Below are 20,734 nucleotides of genomic sequence, written 5' to 3' on the forward strand. Positions count from 1 at the left end.
TACAGTTAACTCATATATAACATTGCACATGGCATGCAATTCACAAAGCAACCCAACTCAAAATTACTATTCTAAAACATTAGTATGGCAATCACCAACCAAAAAAAAAAAACCACTTCCAAGTTCTATTCTAACATTTGGTTATTTGGTGGTAAGTACCCACGATCTGGAATAGCAGTGTTTTAGACGCGACTCACCTGCGTCGTGTCCAAAATGCTGCGTTCTAGGTTACAAGCAGAGTGGAGGGGATTTATAGAAATTCTATGCCCACTGTGCGTCTATTTAACGCTGCGTAAACTGACCGGCGGTGCGGGTTTACGAGTCGTAGTATGTTAATTATCTGCAACATAGACGCTAGACCCCGCTGTGTAGTCTCACCTATAGCCATTCATTACATGCGGTAAATCCGCGTGATTAGAACGCATTGATTTGGATGCAGCGAAAATATACTGCGTCCAAAATGCTGCTATATCCTGATCATGGCCACATAGCCTAAATGAATGTTTCATATTTACTTCTCTTAACATATAGCCGTGCCTTACCTGGGAAAAAAGAATATCACGTAATAAGATCGAATAGATCATGTTAGGCATTTGTAAGTTATTACACATGAATACGTCCAATTATAAAAAGGATTGCTATCTAATAAAGTTGATGCTATAAAAATAAAAAAATATTAAATAGTAAAAACTTCTAAAGCAACAATCATACAACACAGCTCTGTAACAATAAATGCCTTACATCAGTAGAGCATATTTTTCACCACACTCTACCAAAATCTTTTCAGGCATTTCTATTCTGACTAAACATATTGTTGGTCCAAAAACCTGGAATAAGAAGCTTGGCTGAAGCTAAACAAATTATCCCTAACTCGATACTTGTCTTTTGGGGACATTTCATTTTACACTATCCATGAAACAAGTGATACATGGAGAGACATATTCCTACTCTCGTAGCCTTCCAAGAAGTGGCCATGATGCAGGCAAAACAAGGCTGACTTGTAGAATTACTGCAATCATTGCAGTAGTCAAATTTTTTAAATTATTTTTTTAAAGGTTGAATTCACACAGATTAGATTTTGTTTCGAGATTTTCTGAAACAATCCCATTCATTTGAACAGAATACGCAGAAAACACACCAAAATAATTCCATTCAAATCAATGGAAATGATTTTCAATTTCAGAAACTACTGAATAAAAATCTAACAGCCATGTTTTGGGGACTCAAGGCCACAATCCGTATTTAGTCAGTATTTTCCCTCAGTATTTGTAAGCCAAAACCAGGAGTAGAACAATCAGAGGAAAAGTATAATAGAAACACGTCACCACTTCTGGATTTATCACCCACTCCTGGTTTTGGTTTACAAATACTGATGTCAAAAAAACTCACTAAAAACGGACAGTGTGAACATAGCTTAAACCTGTGGATGACCTGCAAATTTAAAAACCAATTTACAATATCCATATGTTGGAAATTTGCAATAAATTCACATGTCAGCACAGGATTTAGCTGCATCATGTCTACAACCAGTAAACCCAGCCTAAATTGCTCTCACTTTCTATTAACCGATTGCGCCAGCTGTCTTGGCCAGCTCTGATTTTCTGCTGCTCAGAGATAAAGCAAGTCCAAACAGTTAAAAGTTTTCTGTGAACAAGCTGTGATTCTGTGTTTATATGGGATGCAGCCTGTGATTTACACAAAGGGAATGTGTAAAGCAACAGATAAGAAATTGTTGCCATGAAAGAACACATCTGCTGCTCAGAAGAAGCAGTCAGACGGCACATATGAGGTTCTTGGTCAGAGGTTCTGCTAGTTATAGGGAGTGCTTGCAAAATCAAACCGTTCCTTACGAACTCTTAACATTTGTAATAATCCAATTTTTTTTTAATGATTCTGTTTTGTTTATTTTATTAGGTCGCTAATTAATTTGGGAATTGTAATATGTATAAGGATCCGTCCACATGGAATTTACCGGCACGTTCCATATTCCACTGTACATTAACTACATTATACTGTAGTTATTAATAGTCATACATGACACAATGATAAGTCAATATATTTCCACTAGTAATTGTCATGTCAGCTGTAATTTACAAAAATATATAAGTATTAGGTTCATAGTAGCAATAATACTAGCTTGTAACGGCAAGTGATTGTTCCAGGCCCCCCAGGTGACTTTTGCTTCATCATTCAATAACGGGTCATATTTCTGGCCAATGTCTGCTATATAGTCTGCCAGACAGGCTCTAGCTAGATGACTACCGAAGACTTAGCAAGAATAAAAAACCCTCAGGTTAAAAGACCAGACTGATGAGCTCATTTTTGCACATTTGAAAGATACTGTATATACAAGTGCATAAGAGCTATTAATCATAATTGGTTATTGGGAGAGAGGAACACTTTGAAACATAATGTATTGCTATTATATTGTCTGCAGTCTTACAATATGTTTATATATACAAAAATACAATAAAACTTTAAAACTTGAATACAATACAAACATACACATATAAATATATATATACACTCTGCATATGCAAAATTAAGATTTTAATCAATATCTCACTGAACATGAGAAATTTTCCAAAATTTTGACAAGACTGTGTTTCATGGAACATTTTTTAACCCATAATATGAAAGTAAGGTTGTAAGGTTATTAATATAACTTTCATTACATCTTCAGTTTAAAGTAAATTAGTTAATGTAAAAATGAATACACCTTACATAATAAACAAATACATTTTGCATGACCTCCATTATTCTTTAAGGACAGTACCAAGTCTTCTAGGCATGGAATAAACATGTTGGTGACATATTGCAACATCTATCTTTTTCCATTTTTCTAGAATGATTTCTTTTACAGCCTGAATGCTGGATGGAGAGTGATGGCTCTTCAGAATTCGATTCAGGGGTTCGATTGGGTACAGACCAGGAGACATATTTGTCCTTGAATCACTATCACTCTGTTCTTCTTCATAAATGTAACAGATGTGTGTTTTATATCATTGCCATGTTTCACAATAGAATAATGGAATGTTAGATTTGTGCGCAACCTCCAGGGTCATCATGTCCAAACCCATGGTCAATGCAGGATTCACTAAACCATCTCAGACACGTCTGTCCAGCATCTGCTGGAAGACTTCCTTTGAAGGAGAACTCACCACCTCTCGTGGCTGCCTGTTTCACTCATTGATCACCTCACTGTCAAAAAGTTTTTTTCTATTATCTACTATGGATCTTCTCCCTTTCCATTTCATTCCATTGCTTCTCATGTTTCCATGTGCAAAAGAGAATAAGGATGATGCCTCTCACTGTGACAGATAGTTGTAGACAGCTATTAAGTCTCTTAGCCTTCTTTTTTGCAAGCTAAACATTCCCAGATACTTGAACCGTTTGTTGTTGGACATACTTTGCAGTCCGATCACCATCCTGGTAGCTCTTCTCTGAACTTGCCCCAGTTTTTCAATGTCTTTTTTAAAATGTGGTGCCTAGAACTGGATACAGTATTCCAGATGCGGCCTGACCAAGGAGAATTAGCGGGAGATAATTACTTCACGTGATCTAGACTCTATGCTTCTCTTAATACATCTTAGAACTGTGTTTGCCTAATTTGCTGCTGCTGCATCACACTGTTGACTCATGTGCAGTCTGTGATCTATTAGTATATCCAAGTCTTTTTCACACATGCTGTTGCTTAGTTGTATTCCTTCCATTCTATAAATAGCTAGCTTAATCTTACCAGCACATAGCCCCCATGTCTCACACTGTAAAAAGTATTATGTGCGGTAAACCATTCAGTGTATACTGTCCATTTTGTTGATTTTTATTGATGTTATTGATTAAAACATGCATAGCAAAATATGAAAATCAATGTTCAGCCAAGCAAGTCCATGATTTAAGGTTTAGTCTAAAATACTCATCACAAGACTTCCCATCAAAACATGCTACATATACTAGTAACAAATAATCTATACACACTAAGCATGGGCTATATCTATTTGATATCTTTTTCACATTTGCATCAAGCAGTTATTTCCTTGACTTTGTTTAGTAAGTACTTTTTGCAAAGAGAAAAAAATGTGGTCTGATCTAGAGCAGCTACATTTTCTTGTACTTACTGAAGCCAAAGCTGGGGAACTCGTAATGACATTTGTAAGAGTGACAGCTGGAATGCTGGGAATGACTGGTGCATGGAGAACACTCGTGTGCCTCTGCACAGAAAAGCACAAACACATCTCAGTCCCCTGATTGGTTTGGAAACAAGAAATTGCAGATATAAAGAAAAACAGTGAAAAGAAAAAGAACTAAAGTAAGCAGGATTACAGTAGAGCTCACAGGATGTCACCTTTCTGCCCACTTTAATATCCTTGCATGTCTAATAGGGTATATAGATGATAGCTTGAATTTTCTCGGAAAAGAAAACTCACATTGACAGTAGAATTCAGTGAGTGTTCATTGCTCAGTGAAAAAAAAAAAGGAGAGATCAGACAGATACATGTGAAATATGCGGCTTCATGTGCGAGATCCGAATTACTCTTCAATTTAGTCACACTACTGGGACATCCATGATAGACGTCCCTCTGGCTATATCAATATTGGGTTATAGATAATACCGTATTTAATATCATGTAACCAAAAGGGGAGACTACACGGTCAAGACATTGCAGCACACTCCCAATGATAGCAAATAACAACCGCCGCCGCAAGAGAAATAGACATGCTGCGGTCTGGAGAGATGCGCTGCATGTCAGTCTCCGAGGGTGATCCGCAGGCGCCTCTATACGCATAGTGGGCATGGAATTTCTAGAAATCCCATCCACTATGCCGTAACATCTGGACGCTGCGGGTTGGATGCTGCATGAATAAGCAGCACGAAAGCCGCAGCAATTAATGATCGTGGGCACATACCCTAATAGGCAAATAGTGGGAATGAACTTAACCACCCAAAATGCCAAAGGCAATAGTGAAATATTCTAAATTTATTACGTATACATATGTATACACACACTATTTTTAAAGCATTCTTAAGGCCCCTTTACATTTAGCGATGCACCAGCGATCCGACCCGGTCATGATCGCTGGTGCATCGCTAAATGATCGCTAGTGAGCTGTCACACAGGCAGACCTCACAGCGTTGCAGCAGCGACGCAGCGCACGATACTCACCTTTCACACACAGCGATCCTGGCGTCCTCCCGCCCGCCTCCACGCGTCGCTCGTCGTCACAGCAGGAAGCCCAGCAGGAAGCGCCCGACGAGAAATGGAGCCGGACATTCTCGCGCGATCAGCGATGGACAGCGGGGGAGCCGGTTGGAGGTAAGTATTACACATAGCTTTATCGCTATCGATATCGCTATAACGTCACAAAATCGTTGACGTTATAGCGATATCGCTATGTGTAAAACCCCCTTTACTTTGCAGCATTTCTTTCCTACATTTGCACAGTAATGTTTGTAGATTGTAAAAGTGTGTGTATTTTTAAACAAGCGCGTATACGTTGTGTGATGATAATGTCAAATATGACTGGACAAAAAACACACATCGGAGTACACCACCATTAGATCATGGAACATAGGAAGGACATGAAGAAGCGAAAGGGATGTGTAATAAAATATAACCTTTATTAATAACTAGATGGTGGCCCAATTCTAACGCATCGGGTATTCTAGAATATGTATGTATTTTATTTATGAAGTTTTAAGAATAATGCAATAATGCACCCCCCAATCCTGATATGCATGGTCCTCTCACCGCTCAATCCTGATATGCATGGTACCCCTACCCCCCTATCTTGGTATGCATGGTCCACTCACCCCCTAATCCTGATATGCATGGTCCCCTCACCCCTCAATCCTGATATGCATGGTCCTCTCACCCCCCAATCCTGATATGCATGGTACCCCTCACCCCCCAATCCTGGTAAACATGGTCCCCTCACCCTCCAATCCTGGGATGCATGGTCCTCTCACCCCCCAATTCTGGTATGCATGGTCCTCTCACCCCTCTTTCCTGGTAAGCATGGTCCCCTCAACCCCCTTTCCTGGTATGCATGGTCCCCCTCACGCCCCTTTCCTGGCATGCATGGTCCTGTCACCCCCCCTTTCCTGGTATGTATGGTCCCCTCACCTCCCTTTCCTGGTATGCATGGTCACCCTCTCCCCCCTTTCCTGGTATGCATGGTCCCCTCACCCCCCTTTGCTGGTATGTATGGTCACCCTCACTCCACTTTCCTGGTATTCATGGTCCCCTCACCCCCCTTTGCTGGTATGCATGGTCACCCTCACCCCCCTTTCCTGGTATGCGTGGTACCCCTCACCCCCCTTTCCAGGTATGCATGGTCCCCCTCACCCCCCTTTCCTGGTATGCATGGTCCCATCACCCCCCTTTCCTGGTATGCATGGTCTCTGTTAAAATAAAAAATAGTTATATAATCACCTTCCGATGGCCCGCGATCTCCACTCCACGCTCCATGCACCCGGCTTCGCGGTCCCAGTAATGCTTTGCGCCTTAGACCGCTGATGACGTCGTGCTCTCGCGAGAGTGACGTCATCTCCGGTCCTTTGCGCTAAGCATTACTCGGACCGCGATGCCGGGCGCATGGAAAGGAGATCGGAGGCCGTCGGAAGGCCTTTTTTAATTTTAATTCTATTTTTTACAGATTAAGCGCTGCGCACAATTGAGTGCTGCGCCCGTCGCTGACTGGTCGCGGCCGGCGCAGCTTACTGTTACAAACAGCTGCACCTGTCTCTGCGACGCGGGATTTCGGTTACAGACAGACATAATAAGACGATTATATATATAGATTTGGTAAAATGTATTAAGACAATAACCATACTTCTGTGTAGGATGTATACTGGATCACAAGTACTGCACAGTTATTATGTGATCCACTAAAGCCTGATGGATTGCAGTGTATATACAGCACTCTATTATTTACTATAATATTAATCTTTGTAGTTACAGTACCTGTAGACTGATTGATTATTCAATTAAACCTGACCTCTAATTTATAAGGGACAATAAAAACATTAAAACATTTTTTGTTATAAAAACACGTGTGTTTTTTATAACAAAAATGTTTTAATGTTTTTATTGTCTTTTATAAAATTTTGCATTTTACTTAGCCAATAAAATATCATCTGATTTAACATCAGAGATACTTGGTTATTTGGCTATATAACCTTCTTGCTCCAAATTAGATTAAGGATTCTCTGAAGGAAGCGCCCTGAAAACGTCTTTATTCGCAATATCACGTGGAGGAAAATTTCTTTCTGGGAGAGGAAAATTATCTCCATGCTATTACAGACGGGCAGCATACCGGTGGAAAGATCATCCTTGTTTGTAAACTTTTCTCAGTGTTGTGCCTCCTTATACAGCCACACCAGGTGAGCAAGTTTGAAGTTGTACTTTTCTCACCAAGCTGAATTGACTCATCTACTACGCATAGATAGCGCTCTCCCTCTTTTTTCCCCTCTTCCTCTCTTTCCCAGGACCTTATTCTCTAATTTATAAAGGACAACAGTCATGGATGATTATTATTAATTTTCCAAATATATAACATTGAGCACTGCGATCCATAAGGCTTTAGTGGATCACAAAATAACTACGGCATATATAGTATATACGGTATATACTTTATATAGTATTTGTGAATCAATATACATCCTACACGGATATATGGTTATTGTCTTAATATATTTTACCAAATTATTGATAAAGGTTATATTTTATTACAAATCTCCTTCCCTTCTTCACACACACACACACACACATATATATATATATTGTGATAAAACACTCCGGGATCGCCTTTGCTGGGGTCAAAGGTCACGTGCGTTCAGCATGAAACTCAGGCGCACAGCCAGGGTCCGGGTATAACTGACACTGGGTCAGGTTTATTAAAGGAGAAAGCAATGCATAAAGGAAAAAAACATAAAACAAATCCTTGCCTGTCCGGCACTAACTAAACAAGGTACAACCTAACTACCAACTGGCGGGCTTCTCCCGTCCAGCCAAACCACAGTTACCGTGGGCAGTGCTTTCACTCACGTGTGTCTCTCACACAGACAGGCTCTCTGTGTCCCCAGGCTGAAAGACTCACACAACCACCTGACATCCTTTTATATGCGCCTCCCATTATTCATTAGTAACCAGGTGAGATACTGACCAGACTAGGCAACATAGGAAAGGTATCTGGGCGAGATATACCTGCCCTCATCCACTATTCCCACATGATTCTCACATATCCCCCCCCCTCTGCTCAGACCACTCCGGTCGAGCAATGACACCCGCCAAACAGTGCACTCGGGACAGGTCATCTGCATTCCCCATCTGTACCCCTGGGCAGTGCTCCACCGTAAAAATGTAGGCCTGCAGGGCAAGGAACCACCGGGTCACCCGGCTATTCCGTTCCTTGTGCAAGTGCATCCACTTGAGAGGGGCATGGTCAGTGATCAGCCTGAACTTTCGGCCCACCAGGTAATATTTGAGGGCCTCTAGAGCCCACTTAATGGCTAGGCACTCTTTTTCCACTACCGCATACTTTTGCTCATGTTTATTCAGCTTCCTGCTGAGATAGAGGACCGGGTGTTCCACTCCGTCCCTTGCTTGTGACAGTACGGCCCCGATACCGATATCAGAGGCATCCGTTTGTACCACAAACTCGCTGCGGAAGACCGAGGTCACCAGTACGGGTTGAGAGCAAAGTGCCCGTTTTAGGCTATGGAAGGCTTCTTCAGCCGCTAAATTCCATTTAATCATGACGGAATCTTTCCCTTTGGTAAGATCCGTCAGGGGGGTAGCGATGGCTGCAAAATTGGGGATGAACCAGCGATAATAGCCGGCGATCCCCAGAAAGACTTGCACTTGCTTCTTGTTGACTGGTTGCGGCCAGTCCTGAACCGCTTGAATCTTATCGACTTGGGGTTTAACAATACCCCTCCCAATTACATACCCCAAATACCGGGCTTCTTCTAGCCCGATGTGACATTTCTTGGGGTTCGCGGTTAGACCTGCCTCACACAGGTCGTCAATCACAGCTTGTACTTTCTGGAGATGAGTCTCCCAGTCCAAGCTGTAAATGACAATGTCATCCAAATAGGCCGAAGCATACTGCCTATGTGGCCTCAGGACTCGATCCATCAGTCTCTGGAAGGTCGCCGGTGCTCCGTGCAGTCCAAACGGCATATACACATACTGAAATAAACCTTTCGGCGTAGCAAATGCCGTCTTTTCTCTGGCAGCCTCTGCCAGAGGGATCTGCCAATACCCCTTTGTTAGGTCTAGGGTCGTAATATACCGGGCTTTTCCTAACCGATCTATTAACTCGTCGACCCGGGGCATAGGGTAGGCATCAAATTTTGAGACCGCATTCAGTTTCCTGAAGTCATTGCAGAACCGGATGGTGCCGTCCGGTTTAGGAATTAACACAATCAGGCTAGACCAAGCACTGTGCGATTCCTCAATGACACCTAACTCTAACATTGCCTTCACTTCTCGGGAAACGGCTTCACGGAGCTTCCGGAATTCTGTAGGGTTTCACATGAACTGTGACACCAGGTTCCATTACGATGTCATGTTTCATTAGCGTAGTCTGCCCGGGTTTTTCTGAAAAAAACTTTTGGTTGTGAAGTAGAAACTGCCTGACCTCAGTCTTTTGCCGCTCTGATACGGTACGGTATGCGAGCAGACGGGACGGGACAGCTCCGCTGACAAGGCAGACCGATCTTTCCAGGGTTTTATCAGATTTACATGATAAACCTGTTCAGGTTTTCGTTTACCTGCCTGGTATACTTTGTAGTTTACTTCACCAACTCTTTCCTTAATCTCAAAGGGGCCCTGCCACTTTGCTAGGAACTTACTGTCCACCGTGGGGACCAGGATCAACAACCTATCTCCGGGTGCAAACGTACGGATCTTGGCGCCCCTATCATATATTCTTTTTTGGGCTCCTTGAGCCTGCATCATGTGTTCTTGGACGATAGGCATAACAGCCGCAATACGGTCCTGCATTTGGGATACGTGATCTATCACCGTTTTAAATGGAGTGACCTGACCCTCCCAGGATTCTTTGGCGACGTCTAACAGTCCGCGAGGATGTCGGGCATACAATAACTCGAAAGGCGAGAACCCCGTGGAAGACTGGGGTACTTCCCTGATGGCAAAAAGCAAATACGGAAGTAAATAGTCCCAGTTCTTCCCATCCTTGTCTATCGCCTTTCTCAGCATCTGCTTCAGAGTTTTATTGAACCGTTCGACCAACCCGTCTGTTTGAGGGTGATACACGGATGTGCGTAACGGTTCGATTTGTAACAACCGGCAGAGCTCCTTCATTACCCTGGACATAAAGGGAGTCCCCTGGTCGGTGAGTATCTGTTTTGGTATACCGACCCGACTAAACACATGCACCAGTTCCTTGGCAATCGTCTTGGTGGCCGTGTTGCGCAAAGGGATGGCCTCCGGGTAACTAGTGGCATAATCCAAGAAGGACCAGGATATGTTGGTGTCCACGTGCAGACCGTGGAAGGGGCCCAACTAAATCCATCCCAATCCTCTCAAACGGGACCTCAATAATAGGTAGGGGTACCAAAGGGCTACAGAACCGGGGCTTAGGCGCAGAGGCTTGGCAGTCAGGACAAGACTCACAATATACACGAATATCGTGATGCATGCCTGGCCAAACAAAACAGTGTAATATCCTTTCAGTGGTTTTCTGGACTCCCAGGTGACCTCCCATCAAATGTCCGTGGGCCAGGTCCAGCACCTGCCGCCGTTAGGGTTTTGGCATGACTATTCGTTTCACCGTGTCTTCCCCCTTTTTCTCTATCTGATATAGTAAATCATTCTCTAGGACCATGTGAGGATATGCCAGCCTAGAGCCAGGTTCTACGGGTACCCCATTTATCACTTTTACATTTGTCCTAGCCTGAGAAAGGGTAGGATCCTTAATTTGCTCGCTTTGGAAGTCATCTTTCTGAACTTCCAAATCCGGCAAACGGGGAGGTGGACGGCTGTCGGCCTCCTCCTCTTCCTTGGTCTCCTCCGTATCACCCGCCATGACTGAAAACGGGAACTGCAGGTCATTTCCAGCAGACTCTTCCCCCGAGTCTTCCGGGGAGACCTCTTCCAGGGGTTCGGGACCCACACGCGCCCTGGGAGAAGAATCATGTCCACTATTACCCGAGGGCATCAACTGATTCTCCCACAATTGCCAGAAGTGGGGAAAATCCCGGCCCAAGATAACATCATGTAATAACGCAGGGACGAGTCCCACTTTATGTTGCACAGACCCATAGGAAGTAGTAATGCATATGACTGTGGTGAGGTACGAACAGGTGTCTCCATGCACACACGTTACAGAAAATTTATACCCATGATCCTGGATCAAAAAAAGGCAATAGTCACTTCAATAGACATATCTCAACAAAAATTGTCATGGGAGGTACCATGAAGACTCAAGAAGTGAAGACAATGATAAATGTAAAAATACAATTTTTATTAGTTATCAATTAAAATTAACATAATTATATTAAAAAGACAGGACTAATTGGTCTCCAACATGGGGGATTAGGATAACCAGCAAGAAAACATTATTGCGTCTTCATAGAGTGCAAACTACATAGGATAATCGAAAATCTGACTTGGTTCAAAAAAATGTACCTCCAGAGATCAAAAAAATCCCTCCAAAGCAAAAGTAGTACATTGAGGCCTATATTTCAATAGCAGTTGCAAAAAGATGCTAAACTTGCCAAAAAAGCGCTATAAGCACTAAAGAGAAAGTTGCCTATTCAATATAGAAAAGATAGATGGCCAAGGAGAGGAATTGCACCTCAGAGATTTCAATAGCAGTTGCAAAAAGATGCTAAACTTGCCAAAAAAGCGCTATAAGCACTAAAGAGAAAGTTGCCTATTCAATATAGAAAAGATAGATGGCCAAGGAGAGGAATTGCACCTCAGAGAAATATATCAAAAAGACCCCAGGGCACAGCAAGGAACATATCAAGAATAATAAAGTGCAAAGCAAGTTGCTTCTTCCAGGGAACGCCCCTGGAAGAAGCAACTTATGCGAAACAGCGCTGTCGGGCGGCGGTGGGGGAGAAGCTTTACCAGCATTTAGCCTTTACATCAGCTCATTTTTTCCAGCGGCCAGCTACAGGTAAAATCCTAATCTTAAAATTGCTTTGCACTTTATTATTCTTGATATGTTCCTTGCTGTGCCCTGGGGTCTTTTGGATATATTTCTCTGAGGTGCAATTCCTCTCCTTGGCCATCTATCTTTTCTATATTGAATAGGCAACTTTCTCTTTAGTGCTTATAGCGCTTTTTTGGCAAGTTTAGCATATTTTTGCAACTGCTATTGAAATATAGGCCTCAATATACTACTTTTGCTTTGGAGGGATTTTTTTGATCTCTGGAGGTACATTATTTTGAACCAAGTCAGATTTTCGATTATCCTATGTAGTTTGCACTCTATGAAGACGCAATAATGTTTTCTTGCTGGTTATCCTAATCCCCCATGTTGGAGACCAATTAGTCCTGTCTTTTTAATATAATTATGTTAATTTTAATTGATAACTAATAAAAATTGTATTTTTACATTTATCATTGTCTTCACTTCTTGAGTGTTCATGGTACCTCCCATGACGATTTTTGTTGAGTTACAGAAAATTTGTCTGATGGTCCAGTCGGGGCTGACACCAGACTGGCCTTCACCAGAGTCACCACACTTCCCGAGTCTAACAATGCCACCACCTTTTTGCCATCAACAGTTAAATCACACAAGTGTTTTTCCACATCCTTTTGACCGGCATTCACACTCACTACCCGTGCAACCATAGACATGCGGTTTCTATAGTCTGTGACGTCGCACTGCATGGGTTCAGTAGTGACCGGACAGTTCGCAGCAATGTGGCCCATCTCTTGGCAGCGGAAACACCTAACGGGCCCCTTGCTTAGACCATAGTTCGTTACTCTCGGCCTCGTATTGCGGGCAGTCCCGGTTTCCTCCCCCACTGTCTTAGGGATTTTTCCTTCTCCCCTACTCCCTGGAACAGTCTTACCGGTTCCACGTGGAAATGATGAAGAACGAGGAGGGGTAGCGTCGTCTCGGAGTCCTTCCGCCACGGAGTAACGTTCAACCAGATCCACCAGTTGATCTGCTGTCGTAGGATTTCCATGGCTTACCCACTTCCTCAAGGCTGGCGGTAGAGCTCTCAGGTACTTGTCCATGACGACTCTCTGGATTATCTCCAGCGCTGTCAGCACCTCGGGTTGTAGCCACTTCTTCGTCACGTGGATCAGGTCGAACATCTGTGACCGCGGTGGTTTATCCGGCTGATAAGTCCATTGATGCACTCTCTGTGCACGGACAGCGGTCGTCACTCCCAGCCGGGCCAAGATCTCGGCTTTCAGCTTGTCAAAGTCGTGCGCGGCTTCAGGTTCTAAGTCATAATAAGCCTTTTGGGCCACACCGGAAAGAAACGGGGCAATCAGGCCGGCCCATCGTGCCTTCGGCCATTTTTCTCGCACCGCCGTCCGTTCAAACGTGGTCAGGTATGCCTCAACGTCATCTTCGGTCGTCATCTTCTGCCAGTACCGACTCACGTGAATCACTCTCGACTCGGCTTCCAGGTTAACCTCAGGTAAGCTTGCCAAGCGCTGCGCCACAGCGAACGATCGGTAGCTGTCATGTCCACCAACTCCTTCAGCTGGGCCATCATCACCCGATTAGCTTCTTGCTGGACGGTGGTGGACTGTACCAGCGCTTTCACCATGTCCTCCATGTTCATGCGTCCAACGTGATGCCCGCGTTCTCCACAACAATGTGATAAAACACTCCGGGATCGTCTTTGCTGGGGTCAAAGGTCACGTGCGTTCAGCATGAAACTCAGGCGCACAGCCTGGGTCCGGGTATAACTGACACTGGGTCAGGTTTATTAAAGGAGAAAGCAATGCATAAAGGAAAAAAAACATAAAACAAATCCTTGCCTATCCGGCACTAACTAAACAAGGTACAACCTAACTACCAACTGGCGGGCTTCTCCCGTCCAGCTAAACCACAGTTACCGTGGGCACTGCTTTCATTCACGTGTGTCTCTCACACAGACAGACTCTCTGTGTCCCCAGGCTGAGACACTCACACAACCACCTGGCATCCTTTTATATCCGCCTCCCATTATTCTTTAGTAAGCAGGTGAGAAACTGACCAGACTAGGCCACATAGGAAAGGTATCTGGGCAAGATATACCTCTGCCTTCATCCACTATTCCCACATGATTCTCACAATATATATATACATACACACATATATATATATATATATATATATACATACTGTATATATTCGAGGATAAGGCCTGTTTCACATTTCAGTTTTTTTTGTCAGCTAAAATCCGCCAAAAAGGCGGAAAGCGGATTCGTTCCTAACTGATGTGAACGGAAGCCACCGGATCCGTTATTTTGACAGATCCGCAGAAGGAAGAATTTTAAAGGAACCGCTGCCCAGATTTCAGGGTTAAATTCCCGGCTGACTTCCTTTCTCTGGGCAGGCGCACTGTAAAATGCGGATCCTGCAGCAAAAAAAACGATGCAGGGTCCGACCAGGCATGATAATAATAATAATAATAATTCTTATTTATATAGCGCCAACATATTCCGCAGCACTTTACAATTAAGCGGGGACATGTACAGACAATAAATTCAATACAAGTTAAGACAATTCAAACAGTGACATTAGGAGTGAGGTCCCTGCTCGCAAGCTTGCAATCTACAAGGAAATGGGGGGAGGCATGTCGGCGGACGCAAAAAATTTGGCGGATTCGCAAAAAACGGATCCAACAGATGGCCATCCGTCAAGATCCGCCGGTAATGCAACTCAATGGGGAAAAAAAACTGATCCGCCCAAAAAAATGGCGGATCCGTTTTTTTCAAAAACCGGCGGATTTTGACTGATGGTCAAAAACGGAAGTGTGAAACAGGCCTAAGCCGAGTTTTTCAGCATAATTTTTTGTGCTGAAAACGACCCCCTCGGCTTAAACTCGAGTGAGGGTTCAGAACATGGGGGGCGGAGCGGCAGCAGAGGAGCAGCAGGTCACAAGAGGCAATGAATATTCATTTTTCTGTAATAGCGCGCACAGTGTCAGCCACAGCAGCCGGCTCATGCAGCTGCCAGGCGGTCACGTGTCCCCGCTACTTAAGAGAAATGAATATTCAACCTCTTTCCACTTCCATGGAGACGCTGCGACGGAGCGCAGGAAGATAAGTAGAATAGTTTATTTATTAATGTTTTTTAATGGGGGCCATGCACACCAGGATGGATTGGGGCCAATCATACAAGGATAGGGATGAGGAACCATGCAGACTAAGACAGGGATGAGAATGTCATGCATACAAGGATAGGGATGAGGAGCCATGCATACAAGGAAAGGGATGAGGAGTCATGCATACAAGGATAGGGATGAGGAGTCATGCATACCAGGACAGGGATGAGGAACCATGCAAACCAGGATAGGGATGAAGAGCCATGCATACTAGGACAGGGATGAGGAACCATGCAAACCAGGATAGGGATGAAGAGCCATGCATACTAGGACAGGGATGAGGAATCATGCAGACCAGGATAGGGACGAAGAGTCACTGTTTGTCTGCCGCGCTGATAAGGTGATGTGTCCAATACCAGATAAGGGTAGATGCGACAGAGACATGGCATAGGAGCCGGAGACAGTGAGAAAAGCAAAACTTGCTATTTTTCTTTTTAATAACAAACTGAGCCCGGGACCTAGACTTTCTGAAAAGGGATAACCCCTTTAATATTTTTTTTTATCATTTAATAAAATGCAAAGTGAACGAACAAAAGGGAAACCTAAATCAAATGAATATTTGATGTGACCATTCTTTGTCTTCAAAACAGCATAAATCCTTCTAGGCACGCTTCCACAAAGTCAATGACTTTAGAGGATTATAGTCGGGTGTATGAGTAACCAATTATACCCACATCACCTAATATCCCACATCATCCCGTCAGCCAGAGCCACCGGACAACTACCGCTAATATCCCACATCATCCCGCCAGCCAGAGCCACCGGACAACTACCCCTAATATCCCATATCATCTCATCAGCTAGAGCCACCAGAATACTACCCCTAATATCCCACATCATCCCTTCAGAGCCACCGAACTACTACCCCTAATATCCCACATCATCCCGTCAGAGCCAACATTGTCAGGTTGGCACTGTTTCACTGATTACAATGATACTTGGGTTGGAGAAATCCATCTTGTCTTTCTTTTTTTAATCTGTGTTTGAATTTTTAAGTTAATGAGGATGCTTCATGCCAGACAAAGTTCCTGATTCTGGGCTCCTACTGCAGTCTATGTCAGAGGGTGGACTGTGTCGGCACGGTGTTATTTCCAGCTTTACAGAAGGACAATAACACCATAGAAATGATAAGAATAACAGACCTCAGTCACCACAACTGTCTGCAAGGAAAACTGTTGCTCATAGCAAACAATCACGGCTCAGCTTTCATCTTTTAAACAGCTCTGGTGAAATGAAAGAAGCTTAGTGATTGCTTGCTATGGGCAACACAGGCAGTGTACCTGTTGTGGTAAAAAAGATGTCCCTATGAAATAGATAATTTATATACAATATATATGTATATTAGACTAGATATTATATATATATTAGCTATTTAGATATTTATTATACAAGGCTTTGCGTGTGGAGTGAGTGTAGCTATGTGAAGTAGGTGTGGCTATGCAGAGTGGGCATGGCTTGCTACACACACATACACTCAGATTTATGTGTAGAAAAGCCTTTTCCTTTACAGTAAATTGTCTCCTATATAACCAGTTTGGTTTAATTGCACATTAACAGATTTCCATGGATGATAGCTTCTGAGTATTACCAATACAATGCTTACATAGGTTTTATAACCATGAGTGGAATGTAAGGTTGCATGGTTATACTGTACAGTTGGACATCTCTCCGTGGCTTCCAATTTTCTACTGATCTCCACGTCACACAAGTCCCACCCAGTTACAGGAGTGCTTCACTGTATGGAAGTGTGATATGACCCCAACAAAGCAAAAGGGCAATAGAGATTTTATGTAAAACGTTGTTATAAGCAATAATGCATCTGAAATGGCTATGAGTGGGGCTTTGTGCAATAGCTCTTTAAAGGGAATCTATTTAGTAGAAAATATTTTTTGACATTTTGGTGGCCAATGTTTTTGCTTTCATATTACAATCTGTATTAAAACATATATAGTCTAAATATATATATTTCTAGAAATAAACATATATATATATATATATATATATATATATATATATATATATGTACTGTATATATTTTTTTTTTTTTACAGAAGACCTTTCGGCAATTTTATTATGATCCATGGTAGGATTGCACAGACCAGTAACACCTCATAAATCCAGTTGGTAACACAGGATCTAGCATTCTTACATGGTGATGTCACAGCTTTCTTGCTCCCTTCACAATCACCTTTGCACATGCTTATTGCTTGCTTCAATACAAAATATGGGGTCGGAGTCAATCTGTTACTGCTAATGTACATATCGATGTCCTAAAAGAGCAGGATGTATGTGTCTATAATAGTGGCTAATGTGGGTACGGAAAGTATTCAGACCCCTTTAAATTTTTCACTCTTTGTTTCATTGCATCTATATGGTAAATTCAAAAAAGTTCATTTTTTTCTCATTAATGTACACTCTGCACCCCATCATGACTGTAAAAAACAGAAATGTAGAAATTTTTGCAAATTTATTAAAAAAGAAAAACAGAAATATCACATGGTTATAAGTATTCAGACCCTTTGCTTAGACACTCATATATAAGTCGCATGCTGTCCATTTCCTTGTGATCCGCCTTGAGATGGTTCTACTCCTTCATTGGAGTCCAGCTTTGTTTAATTAAACTGATATGAATTGATTTGTAAAGGCACACACCTGTCCATATAAGACCTCACTGCTCACAGTGCATATTAGACCAAATGAGAATCATGAGGTCAAAGGAAAAGGCCAAGGCGCTCAGAGACAGAATTGTGGCAAGGCACAGATGTGGCCAAGGTTACAAAAGATTTTCTGCAGTACTCAAGGTTCCTAAGAGCACAGTGGCCTCCATAATCCTTAAATGGAAGAAGTTTGTGACCACCAGAAGTTTTCGTAGACCTGACCGTCCACCCAAACTGAGCAATCGTGGGAGAAGAGCCTTGGTAAGAGAGGTAAAGAAGAACCCCAAGATCACTGTGGCTGAGCTCCAGAGATGCAGTAGGGAGATGGGAGAAAGTTCCACAAAGTCAACTATCGCTGCAGCCCTCCACCACTCAGGCCTTGATGACAGAGTGGCCAGACGGAAGCCTCTCCTCAGTGCAAGACATATGAAAGCCCCCATCTGTGGACGTCAGACTATCCTCATGGAGTCGGTTTCTAACTGATTGCGCAGACACATGCACATTTGTGGCCTGCTGGAGGTCATTCTGCAGGGCTATGGCAGTGCTCCTTCTGATCCTTCTTCCATAAAGGCTGAGGTAGCGGTCCTGCTGCTGGGTTGTTGCCCTCCTACGACCCCCTTCACGTCTCCTGGTGTACTGGCCTGTCTCCTGGTAGCGCCGACAGACACAACAAACCTTCTTGCCACAGCTCGCATTGATGTGCCATCCTGGATGAGCTGCACTACCTGAGCCACTTGTGTGGGTTGTAGAGTCTGTCTCATGCTACCACGAGTGTGAAAGCACAACCAACATTCAAAAGTGACCAAAACATCAGCCAGTAAGCACTGGTACTGAGATGTGGTCTGTGGTCCCCACCTGCAGAACCACTCCTTTATTGAGGGTGTCTTGATAATTGCCAATAATTTCCATCTGTTGTCTATTTCATTTGCACAACAGCATGTGAAATTGATTGTCAATCAGTGTTGCTTCCTAAGTGGACAGTTGGATTTCACAGAAGTTTGATTTAATTGGAGTTATATTCTGTTGTTTAAGTGTTCCCTTTATTTTTTTGAGCAGTATATATATAATGCATAAATAGATATCTGCAGATTGTGATGTTTGTGATGATGTAATATAAAAAAGAAATATAGCAAAAGAAATGTTCAAAGCACATTAACATAAAGTCTAGAGTAAAAACAATAGGCAATTTTCTGATGCCACATTTTTTAAGGCATATCTGTCAGAGGGTTTTTGAATGTAATTTCAGAGCACCATGATGTAGTAGGAGAAACCCTGATTACAGCGATGTGTCACTTACTAGGCTGTGTTTTGTGGTTTTCAATTGTAAAGCAGCGGTGTCCACGCTGTGCAGTTATGAGGCAGTGACCCAAGCAAGTTCAAAACAAAAAGGTTTTTTTAATGTCCAACAAAACTCACTCAGTGCACAGCACGCTGTATCTTCCGGATCGCAGCCGGGTAAACAAAACGTCAGTCCAGGGCAGTTGCCATGAGCGACGTATTGCCGGGTATGCAGGGAGGGTTGCCAGTACCTTTGGCTCCGCTGGCCCTGTGTTAACTCACACAGGGCGTGCTCTGCAGATCACCTGCTCTGTTTCCTCACCAGAGCAACACTGACTACGTCAACCCTTCCAGCAGGGTTATTTTTTTTCCTTTTCCAACCTGTGGCCATAGGCCACTCATAAGACCTGGGCTGGAGGAAACGGACCGGACCCCACTACCTTCCTGCAGTCCGTTTCAAAAATAAAAGTCCACACCGGGTTTTCCTAAACAAACTCCTTCATCCAAATAGCTTGACCAGGTTCAAACTTACTTTTATTCTGCCCTGCGTGTCACAGGCACATTGCTGTGATCACAAGGCACTCCAGCGGATCTAATACATTTTAGAGCACATCCTGGGGGACACATAGCGGACCCTCACATATGACACCGGTCACTGCCTCACATACCACCTCCCTCTGTTCAAACTTGTGGGGTTGAACATTTGTCACCATACAGGGAGCCCATGACAGTGCATCTGCATTTTCCTGTGCTTTCCCCGCTCGATGTTCCACTGAGAAGCTGAAGTTTTGTAAGGACAGGAACCATCTGGTCACTCGGGCATTCCTCTCTTTTGCATTTCTCATCCACACGAGAGGTGAATGGTCCATTACCAACCAAAACTGACACCCGAGCAAATAGTAGCGCAGGGACTCCAAGGCCCATTTAATCGCCAAGCACTCCTTCTCCACTACACTGTAATTTTTCTCTGCCGGGGTCAGCTTCCGGCTCAAGTAGGTGACTGGATGCTCATCCCCGTTCACCTCTTGCGACAGCACCGCTCCTAAGCCTACCTCTGAGGCATCAGTTTGGACAATAAAGGATTTCTTGAAGTCGGGGCTGACGAGGACTGGCTGTCCACACACTGCCGACTTCAGAGATTGGAACGCTTCCTCCGCTTGAGAATTCCACCGGACCATCACCGTCTTCTTCCCCTTTAGCAGATCCGTTAGGGGTGCTGATTTCCCAGCAAAATTAGATATAAACCGTCGGTAGTACCCAATGATGCCAAGGAATGCCCTCACTTGTTTGGTACTTAAGGGCTTGGGCCAGTTTTGAATGGCCTCAATTTTGTTAACTTGGGGTTTGATAACCCCTCGGCCAATCACGTATCCTAAGTACCGGGCTTCGTTGAGACCTATTGCGTACTTTTTTGGGTTGGCTGTTAACCCCGCGATTCTAAGAGACTCCAGCACTGCTTGTACCTGGGACAGATGAGTATCCC

General features: G+C 43.5%; 1 protein-coding gene across 13 annotated transcripts in view; it reads right to left on the minus strand.

Moving 5' to 3' along the window:
- Positions 1–20,734, minus strand: part of PITPNM2 (phosphatidylinositol transfer protein membrane associated 2) — a 525,412-nt gene that overhangs the window by 114,345 nt on the left and 390,333 nt on the right. The window contains exon 13 of one of the 13 annotated variants that reach the window (XM_073586075.1): positions 4,119–4,211. The exons of the other annotated variants lie outside the window; for them this stretch is intronic. Within the exon in view, the coding sequence (XP_073442176.1) occupies positions 4,119–4,211 (93 nt within the window). The remainder of the gene's footprint in view (positions 1–4,118; positions 4,212–20,734) is intronic. 13 annotated transcript variants of the gene reach the window in all.

The sequence above is a fragment of the Dendrobates tinctorius genome, unplaced genomic scaffold, assembly GCF_039654945.1.
Source record: "Dendrobates tinctorius isolate UK_male_01 unplaced genomic scaffold, ASM3965494v1 ptg000090l, whole genome shotgun sequence".
Classification (NCBI taxonomy): domain Eukaryota; kingdom Metazoa; phylum Chordata; class Amphibia; order Anura; family Dendrobatidae; genus Dendrobates; species Dendrobates tinctorius.